This window comes from Oryx dammah, unplaced genomic scaffold (genome assembly GCF_014754425.2).
Source record: "Oryx dammah isolate SB20612 unplaced genomic scaffold, SCBI_Odam_1.1 HiC_scaffold_27, whole genome shotgun sequence".
Lineage (NCBI taxonomy): Eukaryota > Metazoa > Chordata > Mammalia > Artiodactyla > Bovidae > Oryx > Oryx dammah.
In genome coordinates, this window is record NW_024070211.1 from 73,207,306 (window position 1) to 73,225,112 (window position 17,807).

General features: G+C 44.2%; 1 protein-coding gene across 1 annotated transcript in view; it reads right to left on the minus strand.

Moving 5' to 3' along the window:
- The window catches only part of TMEM163 (transmembrane protein 163), a 273,710-nt gene that overhangs the window by 88,840 nt on the left and 167,063 nt on the right, over nt 1-17,807 (minus strand). The window contains exons 3-4 of the mRNA XM_040228418.1: nt 7,176-7,219; nt 5,689-5,780 (exon numbers count right to left, since the gene is read on the minus strand). Coding sequence (XP_040084352.1) covers nt 5,689-5,780; nt 7,176-7,219 — 136 coding nt within the window. The remainder of the gene's footprint in view (nt 1-5,688; nt 5,781-7,175; nt 7,220-17,807) is intronic.

Genomic DNA, 17,807 nt, shown 5'->3' on the forward strand with positions numbered 1-17,807 from the left:
CCGTGGACTTACATGGTACCCAGGGCTGGGCATGGCTAGGAGAGGCGTGAAATTCTCCATGTCTTCCAACCTTGCCAAGTTCCTCCTGCACTAATTTCCCCTACACCCTCTGCCTCCATCACCTCCTCCCTGCCATATCTTCCTCTCATTTCCAAATTCCCTGGTCACTGATTTATTAACGACTTGGTCTGTTTTTTTTTTTTTAATAGATTAAAAATGATGCTGCGATGCAGGAGACCCAGGTCTTCAATTCCTGGGTCAGGAAGATCCCCTGGAGAAGGAAATGGCAACCCACTCCAGAATTCTGGCCTGGAGAAACCCATGGACAGAGGAGCCTGGCAGGCTACAGTCCACGGGATCGCAAGAGTCGACACGACTTAGCGACTAAAACACCACAAAAATGATCAAACTAGTTAAAGAGGCTTTGTTCAACATGGTAGCCACTAGCCACAGGTATGACTATTTAAATTAATTGACATTAAATAAAGTTTACCATCCAGATCATCCATCACTCTAGCCATATGTCTAGGGCTCAAAGGTCACATGTGCCTAGTGGCTACCATCCTGGACAGTACAGACAGCATGTCCATTATCACAGAGAGTTCAGTGCACAGCTCTGGCCTAAAGGATACAAAGAAAGTGTCTGCACTCTTTTTCTGTCCCCAGTCCCCCTCCCAGAGGCGACCCTGCTGCCAGTCTCCTTTGTGTGCTCACAGAAGTTTTTTTCATATGTCCAAACAGTCTGTGCGAATGCAAATCTCATTTGTTAAAACCAAAGAGAAAAGACTTTGGGCACGATTTGCCTCCAGGCTTTCCTCACGTAGTGAACCTCAGAGATGACAGTCTAAGTGTACAAAAAGCGCTGCATCCTTTCGTGTGGCCTCACAGCCCACAGTCACCAGGACAACCACCACCACCCCACCCTATAACCACGCTCCTGGCTGCCCTCCTGGGTGGCCCTGCTCTCTTCCTCACTAACACGTTCATCCTATTCCCAGTTTCCACCTACCCAGACTTTTCTGCCTCTTTCCCTCACCCCTTGCCCTAATGAAACCTGGCTGAGACACAGAAAGATGAATATGTAAATATGGTGTCATTCATATGTAGAATCTAATTATTTTCATGACACAAATGAACCTATTTACAAAACAGACACACAGATTTCAAAAATAAACTTATGGTTATCAAAGGGGAAAGGTGGGGGGGAGGGGTAAGTAGGTTATCAGCCACCTACCTCAGCCACCCACTCCCACCCTAAATCCACACCAATAAATGAACCACTTGTGAAATCCTGGTTCTTAGCATCCCATTGTCAAGAGAGTGCCCCACACCAACACCCACCAACAGAAGTGGGTTTCTAATCCAACACGACTAATCACTCACCTTGTCTGGTCCTCCCAGCCCTCAGCCAGCTGGATGTCCTGGTATGTTCTCAGAAGCCCTCCCTTGCCCCTGCTTCTATCAGGGTCTCCTGCTGAAAACCCTGACAACATGTAAGCCCGACGGTTCGCTTTTCCATGTACATATTCCCTATGACAAGATGGTAACCGATTAAACTTGGAGCTTTTCAAAATAGAGAACTAGTTGGTGGAATTACAAAATGGAGCAACTGCTATGGCAAAACAGCATGGAGGTTTCTTAAAACATTAAAAATAGTCCTACCACATGACTCACCAATCTCACTTCTGGGTATATGTCCAAAAGAATTGAAAGCAGGGTCAGTGAAGAGATATTTGTACATCCATGCTCACAGTTCATTATTTATTAAGGCTGAGGGGAAAACAACCCACATGTCTATTGGTTGATGAAAGGATACACAAAATATGGTCTATACATACAATGGAATATTACAGAGCCTTCAAAAGGAAAGACTCTCTGACACATGCTATAACATGGATAAACCTTGAGGACATCATGCTAAGTGAAACAAGCCAGTCACAAAAGGACAAAAACTCTATGATTTCATTTATATGAGGGACCTACCTACAGTCGTCAAATTCATAGAGAGAGAAAGTAGAACGGCGGTTACCAAGCTCTCAGGGAGGGGTAATAGGAAGCTGTGTAACGAGTATGGAGTCTCAGTTTGCGACATCTGCTCACAACACTATGAATACACCTAACACTGCTGAACTGTAAACTTAAAATATTTAAGATGGTAAATATGATATGCTTTTCCCCACAATAAAAAAGTGTGACACAAAGCAAAGCTTATTGGCGCTCTGCTCTGTGGCGGTGCTGAAGGCACGCTCTTGCCCTCTGAGTATCAAACACCCATCACACCCACAGTCAGAGCACACAGTCATCAGGCAGAAGGCTGAGCAGGGTTTCTATCACTTTGCATTGGCAATTCCAAGCTCAAGATTCACTCTGAAGCTTAGAAACAAAAGAGGGAAAGTTAGAAGAGTTAGCTAAGGACTGGTTGGATATGTCCTCATTTTCTCAAAACTTATTCTCCAGCAACTAACTGAAAACCAGTAGTTTTTCTAGCTATGCCCCTTATAATTCATTCATGCTCATTAATATGCAAACACCAGTTTCTCAGCTGGCAGTGATTTCATGAATTTTTAATTTACATGGGATGAGCCAGGGATTGAAATTCTAAACTAAACCAACAATACAGAGGATTCTGAGTGTTGTTTTAATTTCTAGATTAAGAATCTCCAAATGAATCCATGGGCATCATTACGTGGAACAATCATCCGGGAATTATCGAAGCAAATTGGTGAGTTTCTGCCTTACGGGTATTATCAAAGACACACTTTTAAGGGTATATATTTGGGGATCGTTAAAAACAGTGAAACCAATGACATTTCTTATCATCAATCAATGTTGGATAACATGCTGGCCACCTGGTAAATGTTCACCGAGATCCCAACACTATAGAAAAGCCACAATAATTTGTGGCTTTGTGACTAATATGTAAGAGACTCACTTTAGCATAAAGGAAATCAGATTTAAAAAGCAAATTAGAAAACAGAAATTGAGAAACAGTGAACACAATTCCTTCTAGAATTGCAAATCAAATTCTGGATTATTGATTCTAAAATAAGCAAGGCAGAGGGAAGAGCTTTCTTTTCAGAGGGCAAAGCCCAACAGAAATTTAATACATGTCCCTTATGTCATTTTAAATGTCTAAAAGCCACATTAAGAATGTAAACAGAAGTAAAATTGTAATAGTTTATTTAACCCAATATATCCCAAATATTCTTATATCAACAAGTAATCCATATTGTTTTCTAAATATTAATAAAATGTTTGTATTCTTTTTTTCTTACATCTTTGGGATTTGGTGTATATTTTATTAACCTCTGTTAATAGTGTATTGGTGTGTGTATTAACCTCTCAGGAGCAGCCACATGTAAATGCTAAAACAGCCTCTAGTGGCTGCCATATTGGAAACAGAACTATGGATCCAAAGAATGTGTTCATCTGACAGGATAGGGACTAGCTCTTGAAAGTCAAGCATATCTCTATACTTCACTCTCTAGACTGTTCTTACTGTATTCCTCAAAGACCAGTCAGGAACATCCTGCGTAGATGCATTCACTGTTCCTTTGGCTAGACAGCTGGTAATTCAACTTTGATCACTAACGGAACCATCATTATCTTTTGCAAAATCAGTTTACTACTATTGCTTCTTGATTTTTCCAACCAGTAAACTGACTCACTTTTTCAAAATTTAACTTTATCCTAAGTAACATCATCTATGTCACAGATTTGATATTTTAATTATATTTCTTAAAAGGGCCAATTTAACACTTAAAAGCAGCTTTAGTGCTCTGTCTCAAGCCAACAACTAAGCTAAAATTGGCTCTCATTTGCAAGTCAGTTTTGGCATCATCTTTCCATTTGGCACAAGCAACCTCAGATATATTACTATTTCCTGAGTCCCCTGACACTCAACATTTATATGGCTGAGTGTGACACAGCATCTCCATCAAGAGTACCTCTTGTCTGGGCACCGCCACGAACAACAGGGCTTTTCCTCATTTGTATTCAGCTGTCCAAAAGCTATAGAAGTAGAGTAAAAGCTCTTGCTCTAATGACAAGCCATGGTGACTCAGTCTCAGGGGAACCCAGTTAATAATTAATAATGATGGCAGCTAAAGTTTACTGAACTACATGCCAGACACTATCATAAGTTTATATATATAATATGATATTATATCATATATCATGATGATTAGTATCTCACTCACATAATTGTCAAAAACCTGCTTTTGTCCAGATAAGGAAACAAAGCATAGAGCAGTTAAGATAGCTTCCCATGGTCACAAAGCTGACAAGTTGTGGAGCTGAGATTCAAAGTCAACAAATCGGACTTTGGAACCTGGGAATTACCAAGAATAGAAAAAATGGAAATTGAAAAAGACATGCTTTATGGTCACAAACACAAGTACTTCAAAGACAAATAACCACCCAAGAAACGTGGAGACCAAGGAAGCAATATTTTCTAATACACAGAAGGACAGAAGGCAAGTAAAATAATTTAGAGTGCTTTCAAAATGTCCTCTGTAAATCACAGTGGAGAACACATCTTACTTAAAAAGGAAGGGAAAACAAGCATGAAAATTCAAAGGAACAAAAATTTTGGTAACACAAAGAGAAAGAAGATGGAAGGATGAATGAATGGTTAGATGGATTTGAAACAGGAGGGAAGGAGGCAGGGCATGACCTTTAAAAGAATGACATGGGCATATGTCATAGGATATGGGCATTGGGCATTGACATAGGACATGACAAAAAGTGGTTAGAACCAACTAGGTCCAAGATGGTGGAAGAGTCAATGCCCAGGAGACTGAAGCTGCATTATACACACGCTCATTGTTAATACACCAGCAAGCTAAATGACATACCCGCCAGTGTCATGACAGTTCTAAGGCAAACCATAAAAGGCCAAAAAGTGGGTGGTGGCCCTAGTTCTAGAAATCCTTGTCCCTTCTCCAAGCTAGTTGGAGTAATCCTCCTACTCATTAGTCTATGAAATTATCCAGCCCATAAAACTAACCACCCCAGGACTTCCCTGGCGGTCCAATGGCTAAGACTGCACGCTCCCAATGCAGGGGACCCAGGTTTGATCCCTGGTCAGGGAAATAGATTCTGCATGCCACAACTAAGTTGCCTTAAAAAAAGGAAACAACTAGCCACCTCATATTTCAGGGTCTCTCGCCTTCCGAGATGGCCCACACTTTCGTCTGTGGAGTGTGTGAGACAGACCACATTCTGTCTATGGAATGTGTATCTCTCTAAATAAATCCACTTCTTAGCTGTCACTTAGCTGTGTCTCTTACTAAATTCTTTCTGTGCTGAGCCATAAAGAATCTGAGCTTCACTAAGTCTTGAGACTGAGTGTATGATTTCAATTAAGACAGTGGGTTCAAGTCCCAGTCTGAGCTGTGCAGTTTCAGATTGATCGATGAATAGATGAATGGATGGACAGACACATAAGCATACAAACATTCACTCCAGGCTCAAGAGCAGAGAACAGGGAAAATTATAAGGGCACACCCCATCTCTCTGAGCATCCCAGAAGGGGCCAATCATACGTGATATCACACCAGCCACTCTCAAAGGCAATCTGGGGATCTTATTCTCATCACTGTACCAAAGCTGCAAGGTGAGCTGTGCTGACAGCCTGATTACGTGGCAAGGGTTCTACAAAGTGAAAGAAGATAAAAATCCACTTACATGTACTCCCTATGGGCAGAGTGTACCGCGGCCGCATTGCTGTAACGCCATAGGACAATTGCTGATGACAGGACATCGAGGATGGCATCAAACTAGAAGGAGGAGACACAGTGTTAGTCGTTTTCCAGAGTTAATAGGTCACAACTGTGAAGACACATGGCAATTGTTCTGTGACTTGGAACAGCTGAACCAGTGACCTCAGAGCAAAGAGGCTTCACATCATTGCAATGCTGGCCACTCAGCATCCTCAAGGTGGAGCTCCTGGGAATTCTAAGTCAGGGCAGCCAACACGCCCACGTGGTGTAGGGTCATGGCTCCTCCCGGTCGCTTGCTGCCGGGCGTATGGGGAGAGCCACACTCTATGTGCGCTGAGCTCTGCTCCAGGGACCCCTGACTGCCAGCACCCTGGTGATGGGGGTGGGGTGATGACACTTATGACACAAGTGAAATTGATCTCCCCAGGGCAGGCAAGATAATTTCAGCATTTTCCTGTACGTCCCAAGCAAAGGATTTGGCCCAAGGACTCTGTGTTTCTGGCTCTCAATAGGACTGTTCTACCTGGGGTCCAGGGGTGAGGGTGGGGTCACCCAGGGTGCTCCATGAAGTCTGCCAACACTGTGAAATTGGATACAAAAACCAATGCGTTTGTTCGAATGAACAAGTGAATGTGTAAGAAGAGAGTGAAGAAAGGAGGGGAAGGAGAGAGGAGTGTGAGTGAGAGAGGTGGGCAGAGTAGGAGGGTGACGTGTGTGTAATTTCTGGAGAGATAGTCCACACCTTTCAAAAGATTCTGAAAAGAATCTGCCAGCCTCAAAACATTAAGTCCTCAAAACAACAGGAAAAGTGGCTTTGGGAACAGGGAACACACACCATCAAGTACAGGAAGCCCTGAAGCAGGAGAGCTGTTGAAATGAGCTTTCTTCACATGAGTCACCTCACCCCACCACACTTATCGTCTGGAAAACTACAAGCACTAATGCTCTCTCTAAGATGTGGGGAGACTTTACCCAAGTTTTCAGTATCTGAGACCCATCTTCTCTAATCAAATCCCATCAGGAAGCAGGTTCAGAAACCAGAGTACCCCTAGTCTGGCTGTAGACTGACATTCTATTGACGGCAGCCCCATCTTAACTCACATCACCTTTGCCCACACCAGCAAATGCTTCACTTCAGTATGTGTCCATTTTCAAACCTACAACCTTAAGTGGCTGGGGAAAGGGCTAAACCCTTTTTAAAAAAAAAATCCTCTCAAGGATTTGCAGAAAACATGGTGGCCCTGATCAGCTGTTGAGAATTATACACTGTCGTTGCAGTTTATTTCTATCAAATTATAATTGTTTGTAGAAGTGACTTCCATAGAAGGTATGTTTGTCATGCTCTCTCTCTCGTCTGCTAACCACCCTCTTAAATCAGAGGCCCCAGCATGAGATTTGTGGGCCCGGGAGAAACGTGCAAAACTTCATAAAAGTACATTTCAGGTTACTTACTGCAAACCCAAAAGCAGAGGCGCTGTACCTCATAACGGAGACAGCTAAAAAGAAAGAAAATAGTATTCAGAATATTTTAAGATCTTGTGAAGATTTTCTCATTTGTGAGAGTATTCATATATTTGATATGGCCTTTTAAACATCACTGGAAAAGTTCTATGAGAATGAAATTAAAAATTAACTGTATTTGTCATATCTGAGAATTAAAAAAAAAAACTCAAGAGTGATATGAAAAGACTCCAGACTTCACTTTCAAGGATCTCCCTTCCCAGTGTACCCTGAAGCACCAAAGGGCCAGCTTCTGAATGAAAATGCTCAAGTGATTGTCAATCAAATGACTGCTGAGACTCTGAGAATTTAACAACTGGGAATAGAGGGCTAGGAATCATATTAAACTTTGAAAGTGAAACTGTAACCATCTGAACTGTTCTCATAATAAGGTATTTACTGATACACACACCATTGCTAGCACAGTTGGAAAAAAATCTCTTGCCCTCCAGAGCTTAAAATCCAGCATGGACCTCAATAAAACTGTTTAGGAAAACAAGAATAAATTATCTTAAACAAGAGATTTCTACAAAAGTAGGTGCCACAATTATAATTAAGACATATTTCATCCATACTCAAAAACCAATCTACCTTTTGGGGGGCAAGTTGATTGGGTAGCACTTTCGTCTGCTTCTGTGACCTGTTCTGTGCCAAAACCACGTACAGCTTCCAAGACAGTTCTCAATTTGACTTAATAAGGCAAGGTTCCAGGCAAAAGTCGTATTAAAACTCACTAATAAAGAATGAAACCCAACCCTGAGGGTCAGCAAGGCTGTGAAGTGGATTGTTCCAGGCACAGGTGTTACAAGCACTCACTCAAGGAATAAGGAAGGCATGGATAGAAAGCATGGAAGTCAATATCCCTTTGGACTCCCACTCAACTCAGCACATGTCCCTTCTCTGAGAGCTGCTCTATGTTTATCCACATGGACCCCAGGCAGCCGTATTGGGCTTTGTACTCCTGCCCTCAGCCACGGGGTTGGGGGTGGGGGGACATTCAACCCAGGGCAACCCAAACATGTTTCATTTTCTGTGTATGAGGAATTCCTCTGTGTAGCAGAAATAGAATCTAAGAATTTTATTGTTATAAAGGATGTAGCTGATAAATACACTAAGAACTCATTTCTCCCAACTCTGTCAATATACCTATCTTCTTTGCCTAGCAACAATTTTGATGGATTTTTGAATGCTGCTGTTGTCGTTCAGTCACTAAGTCGTGTCCAACTCTTCACAACTCCATGGACTGTAGCCCACCAGGCTTCTCTGTCCATGGAATTTCCCAGGCAAGAGTACTAGAGTAGGTTGCATTTCCTTTCCCAGGGGATCTTCCCGACCGAGGGACTGAATGAGTCTCCTGCATTGGCAGGCAGATTCTTGACCACTGAGCCACCAGGAAAGCTCCTTTGAATGTTATAAGCAACCAACTACTGACTTGATTTTTATAGATAATTGGGACACGTGATTGGCAAGTGTTCTAGTAAAGTTTCCAACTAAAAATTAAACGAATAATTGAGACTGGGATTCTACTTGGTCAATTTACCCTGTTGGAATTGAAACTTGGAAACATCAGAGCTAGGGTTGGCCATGGTTTGTTACACACATTGAGGAGCAGAGAGACAGGCATGGGGTATAAACACAGGCTCCTCTGTCCATGGAATTTTCTAGGCAAGAATGCTGGAGTGGGTTGCCATTCCCTTACTGTCTGAGACACCAGGGTAGATTAAATAGAGTGGGTATTTTACCTAATATGGGGTCAAGGAATTGGCAGGTTTAGATCAGGAGGCTCATGGCAACAGTTGCTATGGAACCTGGTTAATTCCAGAGATTTTTGTCCTGTGACCTTGCTATAGGTCTCCACACCTGTGACATTGACATAGGGCTCCACAAGTTACAGATTTCAAAGTTGACACCCACTTGATTTTATTAAGAAACACAGGAAACTTGTCTCAGAGACTCTAGAATCCAGCAAAGGATACAGCCACTGAAGGGGGTTTCCCTGACTCCATGGCAGTCAAGGCCCATGATATCATGTACTTTCAGAACTATACTGGAAAATTCTGCTTGGGTGGCTTAAGCCTGCCCAGTGGATGAATCACTGATAGGACAAGTGAAACCTTTATGTTGTTCTACACCCCCATGCATCAAGGAAAATGGGAGCAGGAGGGCTCCGGGACCACCTAGAGTCCTGAAGAGCAGGAAGGCATTCCCAGGTCCCATTTACTTCTAAATTGGTTCCATCTAATTTTCTAGATGAGAAAGGCTGAAGATTGTGTGGGGAATTGAGGGTGCACTGAAGGGCCCTCCACTTGGCCACAGCTCTGGCAGCTGTCCTGTGGGAGCAATCCCCAAGCTTTTGAGATGACAGAACAGCAAATAGTCATTAGCACAGGACCCAGTGGAAGAGATCAGTCAGCTTTTTAGGAGTTTCTGAAGAGTAAATGACTTGGTGGGGGCGGGAGTGTGGGGAGCCATAACTGGACACGACATACTCTAGTTCTGGGATAAGAAGAGCCTCAAAGGTGGGACTAGTTTAGACAGCCCCTGCTCCCACAGAAAGAGAGCCACCTGTGGGGTTTTCATCATGGCATTTTCAACCTCCCTCACACTCAGAACGAGTTCCATTTGAAGAAGTCCTGGGCCAGAATGACCCACCGAGGCAGAGATTACAGGAAGGCCCTGCAGTCCACATGTACCTGGGTGAGGGGAGCTGTGAAGCCAGCAAAGATCCATCAAAAGTCCAGTGGTGCCTTTCATGCAAGTGCTAGACTCAATGCTGGACAACAAAGAGGAAAAGGCCCTTTTGACCTCAGGCCATTATGCTGCAAGCTGCCAAGGTCCAACCCCATTGCAAGGGCAAAGCTCTCCTAGAAAGGCTGTTCTTGGTTGATGCAGAGGTCCAGCTGAAGGTAATGAAGTCTCTGTGGCTCCGCACGTGGTGTGAGGCTGTTTAATACCGCAGCTGCTCCTGAATAGAGCACCTGAAACTGAGCAGGGCCCTGCATACAAAAGCCTTTCTGCGTCACTTGCTTTCTTGTTTGCAGGAAACAGGCTTCATTCAGCCTCCAAGGCCTTCCCCGAGTTCCAAACAGCAGATTCTAATAAGGGAAGGGAGGGGATGTAGAGACAAGGGAGGAGCAGCCAAGAAACAAAAGTTGGGGCTTTACAACAGGATCCTGGTTCCCTCTCAAGGGATATGTACATAGCAGTATCTTAGTGACTCCATGGACTGTAGCCCTTTCAGGCTCCTCTGTTCATGGGATTTCCCAGGCAAGAATACTGGAGTGGGTTGCCATTTCCTATTCCAGGGATCTGTTAACAGTTTTGTATATACTGAAACTCCCATGAGGTAGGAGAAATTAACTGTATGCTGTCCACAAGCACTCATAGCCCAGACCAGTAAGGACCAGAAGGTTGATGATGCTCCCTATTACCTCACCACCAACCAATCACAGAATGTCCATGAGCTGATCACTCCTTCCTCTTTGAACCACTGCAATAAAACTCCTCACTACCCACTCCAGGTTGGAATTGACAGTTTTGAGGGCATTAGCTGGCTGTATCCCCCTTCACCTGGCAAAGCAATAAAGCTATTCTTTTCTACTTCACCCCAAACCTGTCTCCACATTTCAGTATGATACAAAAGTGTACAGACAATGAATCTTGGCTACACATTCCAACTGTCAGCAGCCTCCAAATTCATCTGGATACCAATGGTACCAGTGGGGAAATTGGGGAAATTTTCAGCAATGTTTCTGGTCCTCACATTCAGAGACTGTCTCTAACATTCATCACTGAACCGTGCACTCAGGGAAGCAGTACTACCTACAGGCCACCGAGTCTCATTCCCTAAGGAGCTGAGACCTAGACTACTCCCCACCTCTCACTTCCCCGTGATGAGAGTGAAAGCAGGCTGCCATCTGATTAGGCTGACCTTACACATCCAGAAACGCACACATAGCAACGGGGCTCCTCTCACTTTCCCTGCTTTCTTGTTTTTGTTTTTTTTTTTAAATATATTAAGACTCAGAGTCCTTAGGATGTTCCTAAGTCAAATGAAAATCTGCAGCTTGGGGCCTGCCTAGCAGCCATTCCCCATTTGGGTAGAAGGGCCCTGAGACTCCTCTGGAAACAGGAGGTCACCTACCCTCAGACTATGGGGTTTGGGTGGGATGTCACCATGACCCCCACTCTAGCCTACCCCCAGTCCCATGGCCAAAGTTAATGATTTAAAGATGGCACAGTTCAATCTGAGCCAGTGAGGACCTGTCCTGAGATTCTGCTGAAAATACTGGGAAGAGGATGTCTCTATCTAAGAGAGGACACAGAGCTGGCAGCATGAGAACAGGAGCTGCCAGTAGCAATTTCGCCCTCAGTGATGAAGGCCAGCTTAGAATGAGGCCAATACAGAGGAAAGCGGATATGAAGATAACGAACCAAAGCCACTTCAGCCAGTCTGAGTTGAGTTTGTATCACTGGATATAATACATCTTGACCCAAATCATCCCTTTCCAAAAATCTCTTTTAATGCCTAAGAAATGGACAAACACTTTCTACCAAAAGGTTCATAGCAGGTTTGCATGATTTATCATAACAAAACACTGGACACAATTTAAATATCCAGCAGTAGGGTAATGATTAAAGAATGATCCATCTAAAGAATAAGCTATATATATAGCTGTTCAAAAACGTTTAGCAAGTGTACTGCTGGCTAATGCTTATTTTAGCATACAAGAAAGAATAATAATATTGATAATAAATAGCTGGTGTATTGAATGCCATCAGTACTGGTGTCATGGGAAAGGAATGCGTCCAGGTCAGGAGCAGTTCTGGCTGAAAAGTGAAAGTGTTAGTCACTCAGTCATGGCCAACTCTTTGCGACCCCATGGACTGTAGCCCACCAGGCTCCTCTGTCCGTGGAATTCTCCAGGCAAGAATACTGGAGTGGGCTGTCATTCCCTTCTCCAGGGGATGTCCCAGACCCAGGAATCAAATCCGTGTCTCCTGCATTGTAGGCAGATTCTTTACCGTCCAAGCCACTAAGGAAGCCCCCTGGCTGGTACAGATGCAAACTGAATGGAGAGGTCAGAAGGGGCTTCACTGAGAAGGTGAGATTTGAACAAAGATCTGGAGGAGGTGAGGGAGTGAGTCACACAGTCATCTAGATGAAGAAACGCCCAGATAATGGGAAGAGTCAGTGCAAAGGCCCTGAGGTGGAGTACCTGGACCGTATGAGGCCATTTGGTCTGAGACAAAAGGGAGTAAGAGGGGAGCTATGTGAGATAATAGATCTCCTTACTGTTTGGGAATAGGTAGAAAAGGTAAGCAACAAAATGATATATGTGATACTGTCCATTTACACTCTGAAATGCACTGAAAACAACTTTTATTTTAAAAATCCATCAAATGATAACAGCAGTTAATCTTTGGTGGGTGGGAATATTTGAGTAGATTTCTTTCTACTTCTTTGTACTGCCTATATTTTCCACAACCAGCCTATACATCCTTTCAAACTAGAAAAAGAAACACATTTTATTTGAGGGAAAAGCTAGCCAACTTGTAACAATGCAGCAGAAATCCTATTTATGATGCACACCAGGGAGCAGGCGGCATTGTGAGCTCATGAGCACACAGGAGCTTCTGCTTAAGAGGAACGCAAGCTACCGTACACATCTTCATTATGTCTCTGTTTTTGAAACCCATTTCCCCAAGGCCAAATCACCTACATGAAAAGCCTGGAAATGCCTCCAAAGAGTTCTCAGAAGCACAGTGGGGGCAGACAGGCCAGGGACACAAGCAAAATGTCACTTCCCCCCTAAGGGCCCTCCAGCCTCCCTAGTTTTTGTGGGTCCTACACTCTTCTTTCATTGACATGTCAAGGGGGTAATAAGAGCTACACTCCCAGAAGCACACATGCAACAGAAGTCCTAAATAAATATTTATACAGGTCTAAAGACCAGACCTTCTTTAAATAAATCCCACTAAGGCCAGAAATCACTTCAGCTGGAAACTCCAATTCAAACAGAAGGACAGCTGGAAAATGGATCAGACCCAGGCAACCCATTGTCAGGGCCAAACCGCATGCAAATCACGCAGCTGAGTAAGCAGCAGGAGCAGTGGGCTCCCAGAGAGGCTTCGGGAGGAGCAAAGTGCCTTAGAAATGCACAGAGAGGTGAGAGAGCCAGTGAGGCAACTGAGGGTCAAGGCCTGGAGCCCCTCAAGGATGAAACAAAGAAGGCCATTTCAACTGCAGGCAAAATTTAACCAACAATGAGGACCCATCTGTCATTCTCACCAAAGCCAGGCAATAATTGTCTTGAGTCTTAGCACTCTTTTAGTAATACCCCAGGCCCCATAACACCTCTGGGTTGCTAAATTATGTACCCAGTAAAGCTCCATTAATAAATCAATCCCACTTTAATTAGACCACCTCTGTCACTCAGATGCCTAGCAACCACCTCACCCACAGCCATGGAACAAACTCGACTTGTGAACCCATCTTTCCATCATCCAAATTTCATCATACTGGCTGCAATCTAGGCAGCAGGAGGAGACAAAATTGACTGATGTTCTGACTCACTTAAACAGAACCTCCGACAGCTTTCAGACGCTCCCTCCCACTCAAACAAGAATATAACGTACTACCAAAAATGAGTGACAGGATGTTGAATTCAGTCATCACTGACGGCAAAGAGGGAACGCAGTTGGAAAAACAAATCAACAACACTGTTGAACCTGTTCAGCTACTCATCTTCAGTGGCAGCACAGTAAAAACCTTGTACTTTGTCTAGACCAGCAAATGCAAGAGGGCCACCTGAGGATGAAATTTAGAAGTTTTTGTTCGACCCATATAGTATGATTCAAGTATCAGAAATATGAAAATTTTTAATTGAGAGATTTCACAAATTCGGAAAAGAAAAGGGAGGGAGGGAGGAAAGGAAGGAAGGAATGGAAAAAACCATCTGAATTTTTGGCTTGTCTCAAAAACCCGAGATCTGCTGGTGCTGAGCAGTCCCTTTCAGCATAGCCAGTGTTGTGTTCAGACAGGACGTGTTCTTGGGCAGCCGTCTTTCCTGCCGCATTGGATCTGGCTGGCCTCGCTCAACTGGCCCCTTTGGGTATGTAGCTGACCAGGCAGGCTTGGTGGTGTAGCCCGGAGCAGCTTAAGGGAAGAGATAGCAGTATCATCCCCATGCCTGCAATGCCCAGCAAAATGCCTGCTAAAGATTCACGTGGGCTTCACGCACACTAGCGTCTGACATCTCCAGTGTCAGGTATGGCTCCTGGCAAATCACAGAAAGCTGTATCATGGGTCAGTTCTCAAAGCCTACACCATTCTTTGAGAGCTTCATCTTCCCTGGAATCTGAGACGCTTTCATTAGCCCCGTCAGGCCATGGGCACTGACCACCCACCGTCCAGGGCTCTGCCTATCTGCAAAGAGTCCTTGCCAAGACCTCAGGAATGACTATGAAGGTTTCTCTTTCTTCCATGTGACCAAGAGACAGGCAGTCATGTACAGAAAGTAGCCATAAAGTTCCTTCCCCCATCCCATCACACCATAACCTGTGTGACCCACAGCAAGAATGTGTATGAAGACATTAGAAATCACTGCTCTTGAGCTACTGCTGTGGGGCAGGGAATGTCATTTGATGGTGACCTGGGCAGCTTTGCTGTAAACGATGCACTTGCATTCAGGTTTATAACAGGAGGAAAATCCCAAAGTGTCTTGCCTGGACTTCCCACATCCACCTAACTGTCCCTGTGCCTGCACCTCTGCCCCAGCCCATTCTCACCATGCAGCCAGAGTGGTTCTACCTGCCCCACATCCAGGAAAGGCCTAGGTCCTTATGATGGATGAGGCCCCATGCACTGACCTCCTCCCCTTATAGCTGCACCTGCTCACTGACCTCCCCTGAGCCAGGCACACTCCTGCAAGCCTGGGTTCTAGCTAGTACTTCCACCCAGAGCATTCTTACCCCAGAATCCAACTGGTCCAGTCCCTCATTGCCTTCAGGTCTCTGCTCAAAGCTCAGTTTGTAGGCCTGTCCTGACTTCCCTACTTAATACTGCAACCTTCCCTTTACCAGGCTCTAGGTTTCCTTTATCCAGAACACATACATTTACCACACCATCCCATTTACTAACCTACAAACATTGTATACCATTTGCCCACACACAAAGGCTGTAGGCTTTTCATTTTTATTCCTTGGTGTCTCTCACATACCCAAATCACTGTCTGAACACATGAAAACACTCAGGTTGATAGGTTGATTGAAATAATACCTTCCCCTTACCTCCAACTTGCAGTGAATAGAGTCTTCAGGGAGAGAGCAGACAGGACTAGGATTCTACATGCAGACAGGCCTCGATGGGTGACCAAGCAGCCATTCCCTTAACAAACAGGAGTGGCAGCCTGCACTCTGCAGGGTGTCACAGAGAAAGCAGCCTCTGTAAGGCCCATTCCCTGAAGGAGAATTTGGAGCATCTGGAAAGAGCAAAACTCTAGGACTATGGGAAGGGCCAGAATAGTCTTGAACTCAGAAAGTTAAGAGCCAGACAGAATAAGGAGTACACATATATTCAAAAGAAGTCAGAATGAAAACAACCCAGGGAGAGTCTCCACCCTGCACCAGGGCATCTCGCTCCTTCCAACACACAGCAGAAGGTCATTCTCTCTGCTTCAGTGAATGTAAAATGAAAGGCACTCTCCCCCATCCCAGAGTGGGAATCAGTCTTCCTAGAAATGTGAATGAGACAACTGCCACTTAATAGGGAGAAACCAGATTTTGAGAGGCTCTCAGGGGTTCTAGGCACAAGAAGCGCTAGTTCAGGGATGAAAAGCCCAGAGCCCAGTTTTTCAAGCTAGAGTTTCTTCAGCAGCAGATTTTCACTTTCCTTCTTCTACAAACCAGGAATAAATAGGCAGAAGAGCTATTGGAAACACAATTACCCACCTCTGATGATCACTTACAGACTGTTGTCAGTGGAGTAACCCATCAACCCTCACTGGTTGCTACATTCATTCCAAAGTTCTCACTTGCCAGAACTAAGGGGAGGAGCTGGGTTCTTGGGGAACATCACCTTCAGGTTTCTAACAATCCCCTTTACATATGATTTTACTCCCGCCCCCCTGTGCTTTGGTTATTGGGATGCCAGCACAGCTCTATTGCCTGTGGGCAACAGGCCTGGCTAGGGGTCCTCAGATGATACTCAGACTCTAACCTGCAACCCTCTCCAGAACAACCAGAGCAGCCTGAGCTCCTTAATCTTCCTTCATTCAATAAACAAATACTTATTGAGCATATACTATGTGCCATTCACTGCTGTGATGAGCTGGGGATACAGCCATGACTTGCCCAGTGATTTGATAAAACGTGCCTCTAAAAGTCCTAACTATCCCTTCATGACAGAACGCTGCTACTTTTGCCTCATAAAGAAAGCATTCACTGAACAGAAAACAGAGGTGGGAGAGTTTCATAAAACAGAACCCTGACAGTTTGTTGTCTCTAGACTACTGTTTGAGTGTCTGCTCTGCTCAGTCATGACTGACTCTGCAATCCCGTGGACCATAGCCTGCCAGGCTCCTCAGTCCATGGGATTCTCCAGGCAAGCATACTGATGTGGGTTGCCGTTCCTACTCCAGGGGATCCTCCCTACCCAGGAATCGAACCTGTGTCTCTTGCATCTCCTGCACTGGCAGGTGGATTCTTTACCACTAGCACCACCTGGGAAGCCCCTGTTTGAGTGTGGTTGCTAGAAATTTGAAGCTTGAATGCTCATTCTCAAACCATTATTTCTTAGCTGGCTTAGCATCTCTCCTCTGGCACCCAAAGCCCCTGTCCCTGCTGCCCTCACCTTTCACCACACAGAAGAGATCCTGGTGTCTTCTCCAACCAGCCTGTGAAAACCTAAAGTCAGGCTCATTCCATAGTATTCAACTTTCTATCCCCAGGGTCTGTGAAAGCACCAGCCCATAGTGGCTGCATAATAAATGCTTACTGAGCAATAAATGCTTACGAAATCCCTAAACCTACTAATAACATCTGGTTTTTAATTTAACATGCAAGGATTAATCAAAAGCTAATGCTATGGGCAATGAGAGCTGGCAAGAGGATAGATCCTGCCACCCAAGTCCACCCTTGTCAGATGACTTAAGATGCCCCTTAGCCCAGCACCTATGACACCACACCACACATTGGACTTCTTTGGTAAAAACAACTGCTAATGGAACTTTTTTAAAAAACAACATATTGTGGGGAAGAAGAATACACTGAATAAGACTTTAAAGACTTGGCTTTAAAAAAATGGTGCTGAAAAATATGTACTTAATTGAGCTGAATCTAAGTCATTAGAAAACCATTAACATTATCACTCAGAGAATAAAAGTTAAACAAGGTAGAAAAAGGACTTTTCTCCTCTCCTTCTCTACCACTGTCCTCTATAAAACCCACCAAAGCAACACGAAGCAAGGAAAACTAGAAAAAGAATATAATGACCAGAGACACTAAGAAATGACCAACCCAAAACCCAAATTTAAAGAGTAAATTTAATGCATCTATCAAATACATTAAAACTTACATTATAGG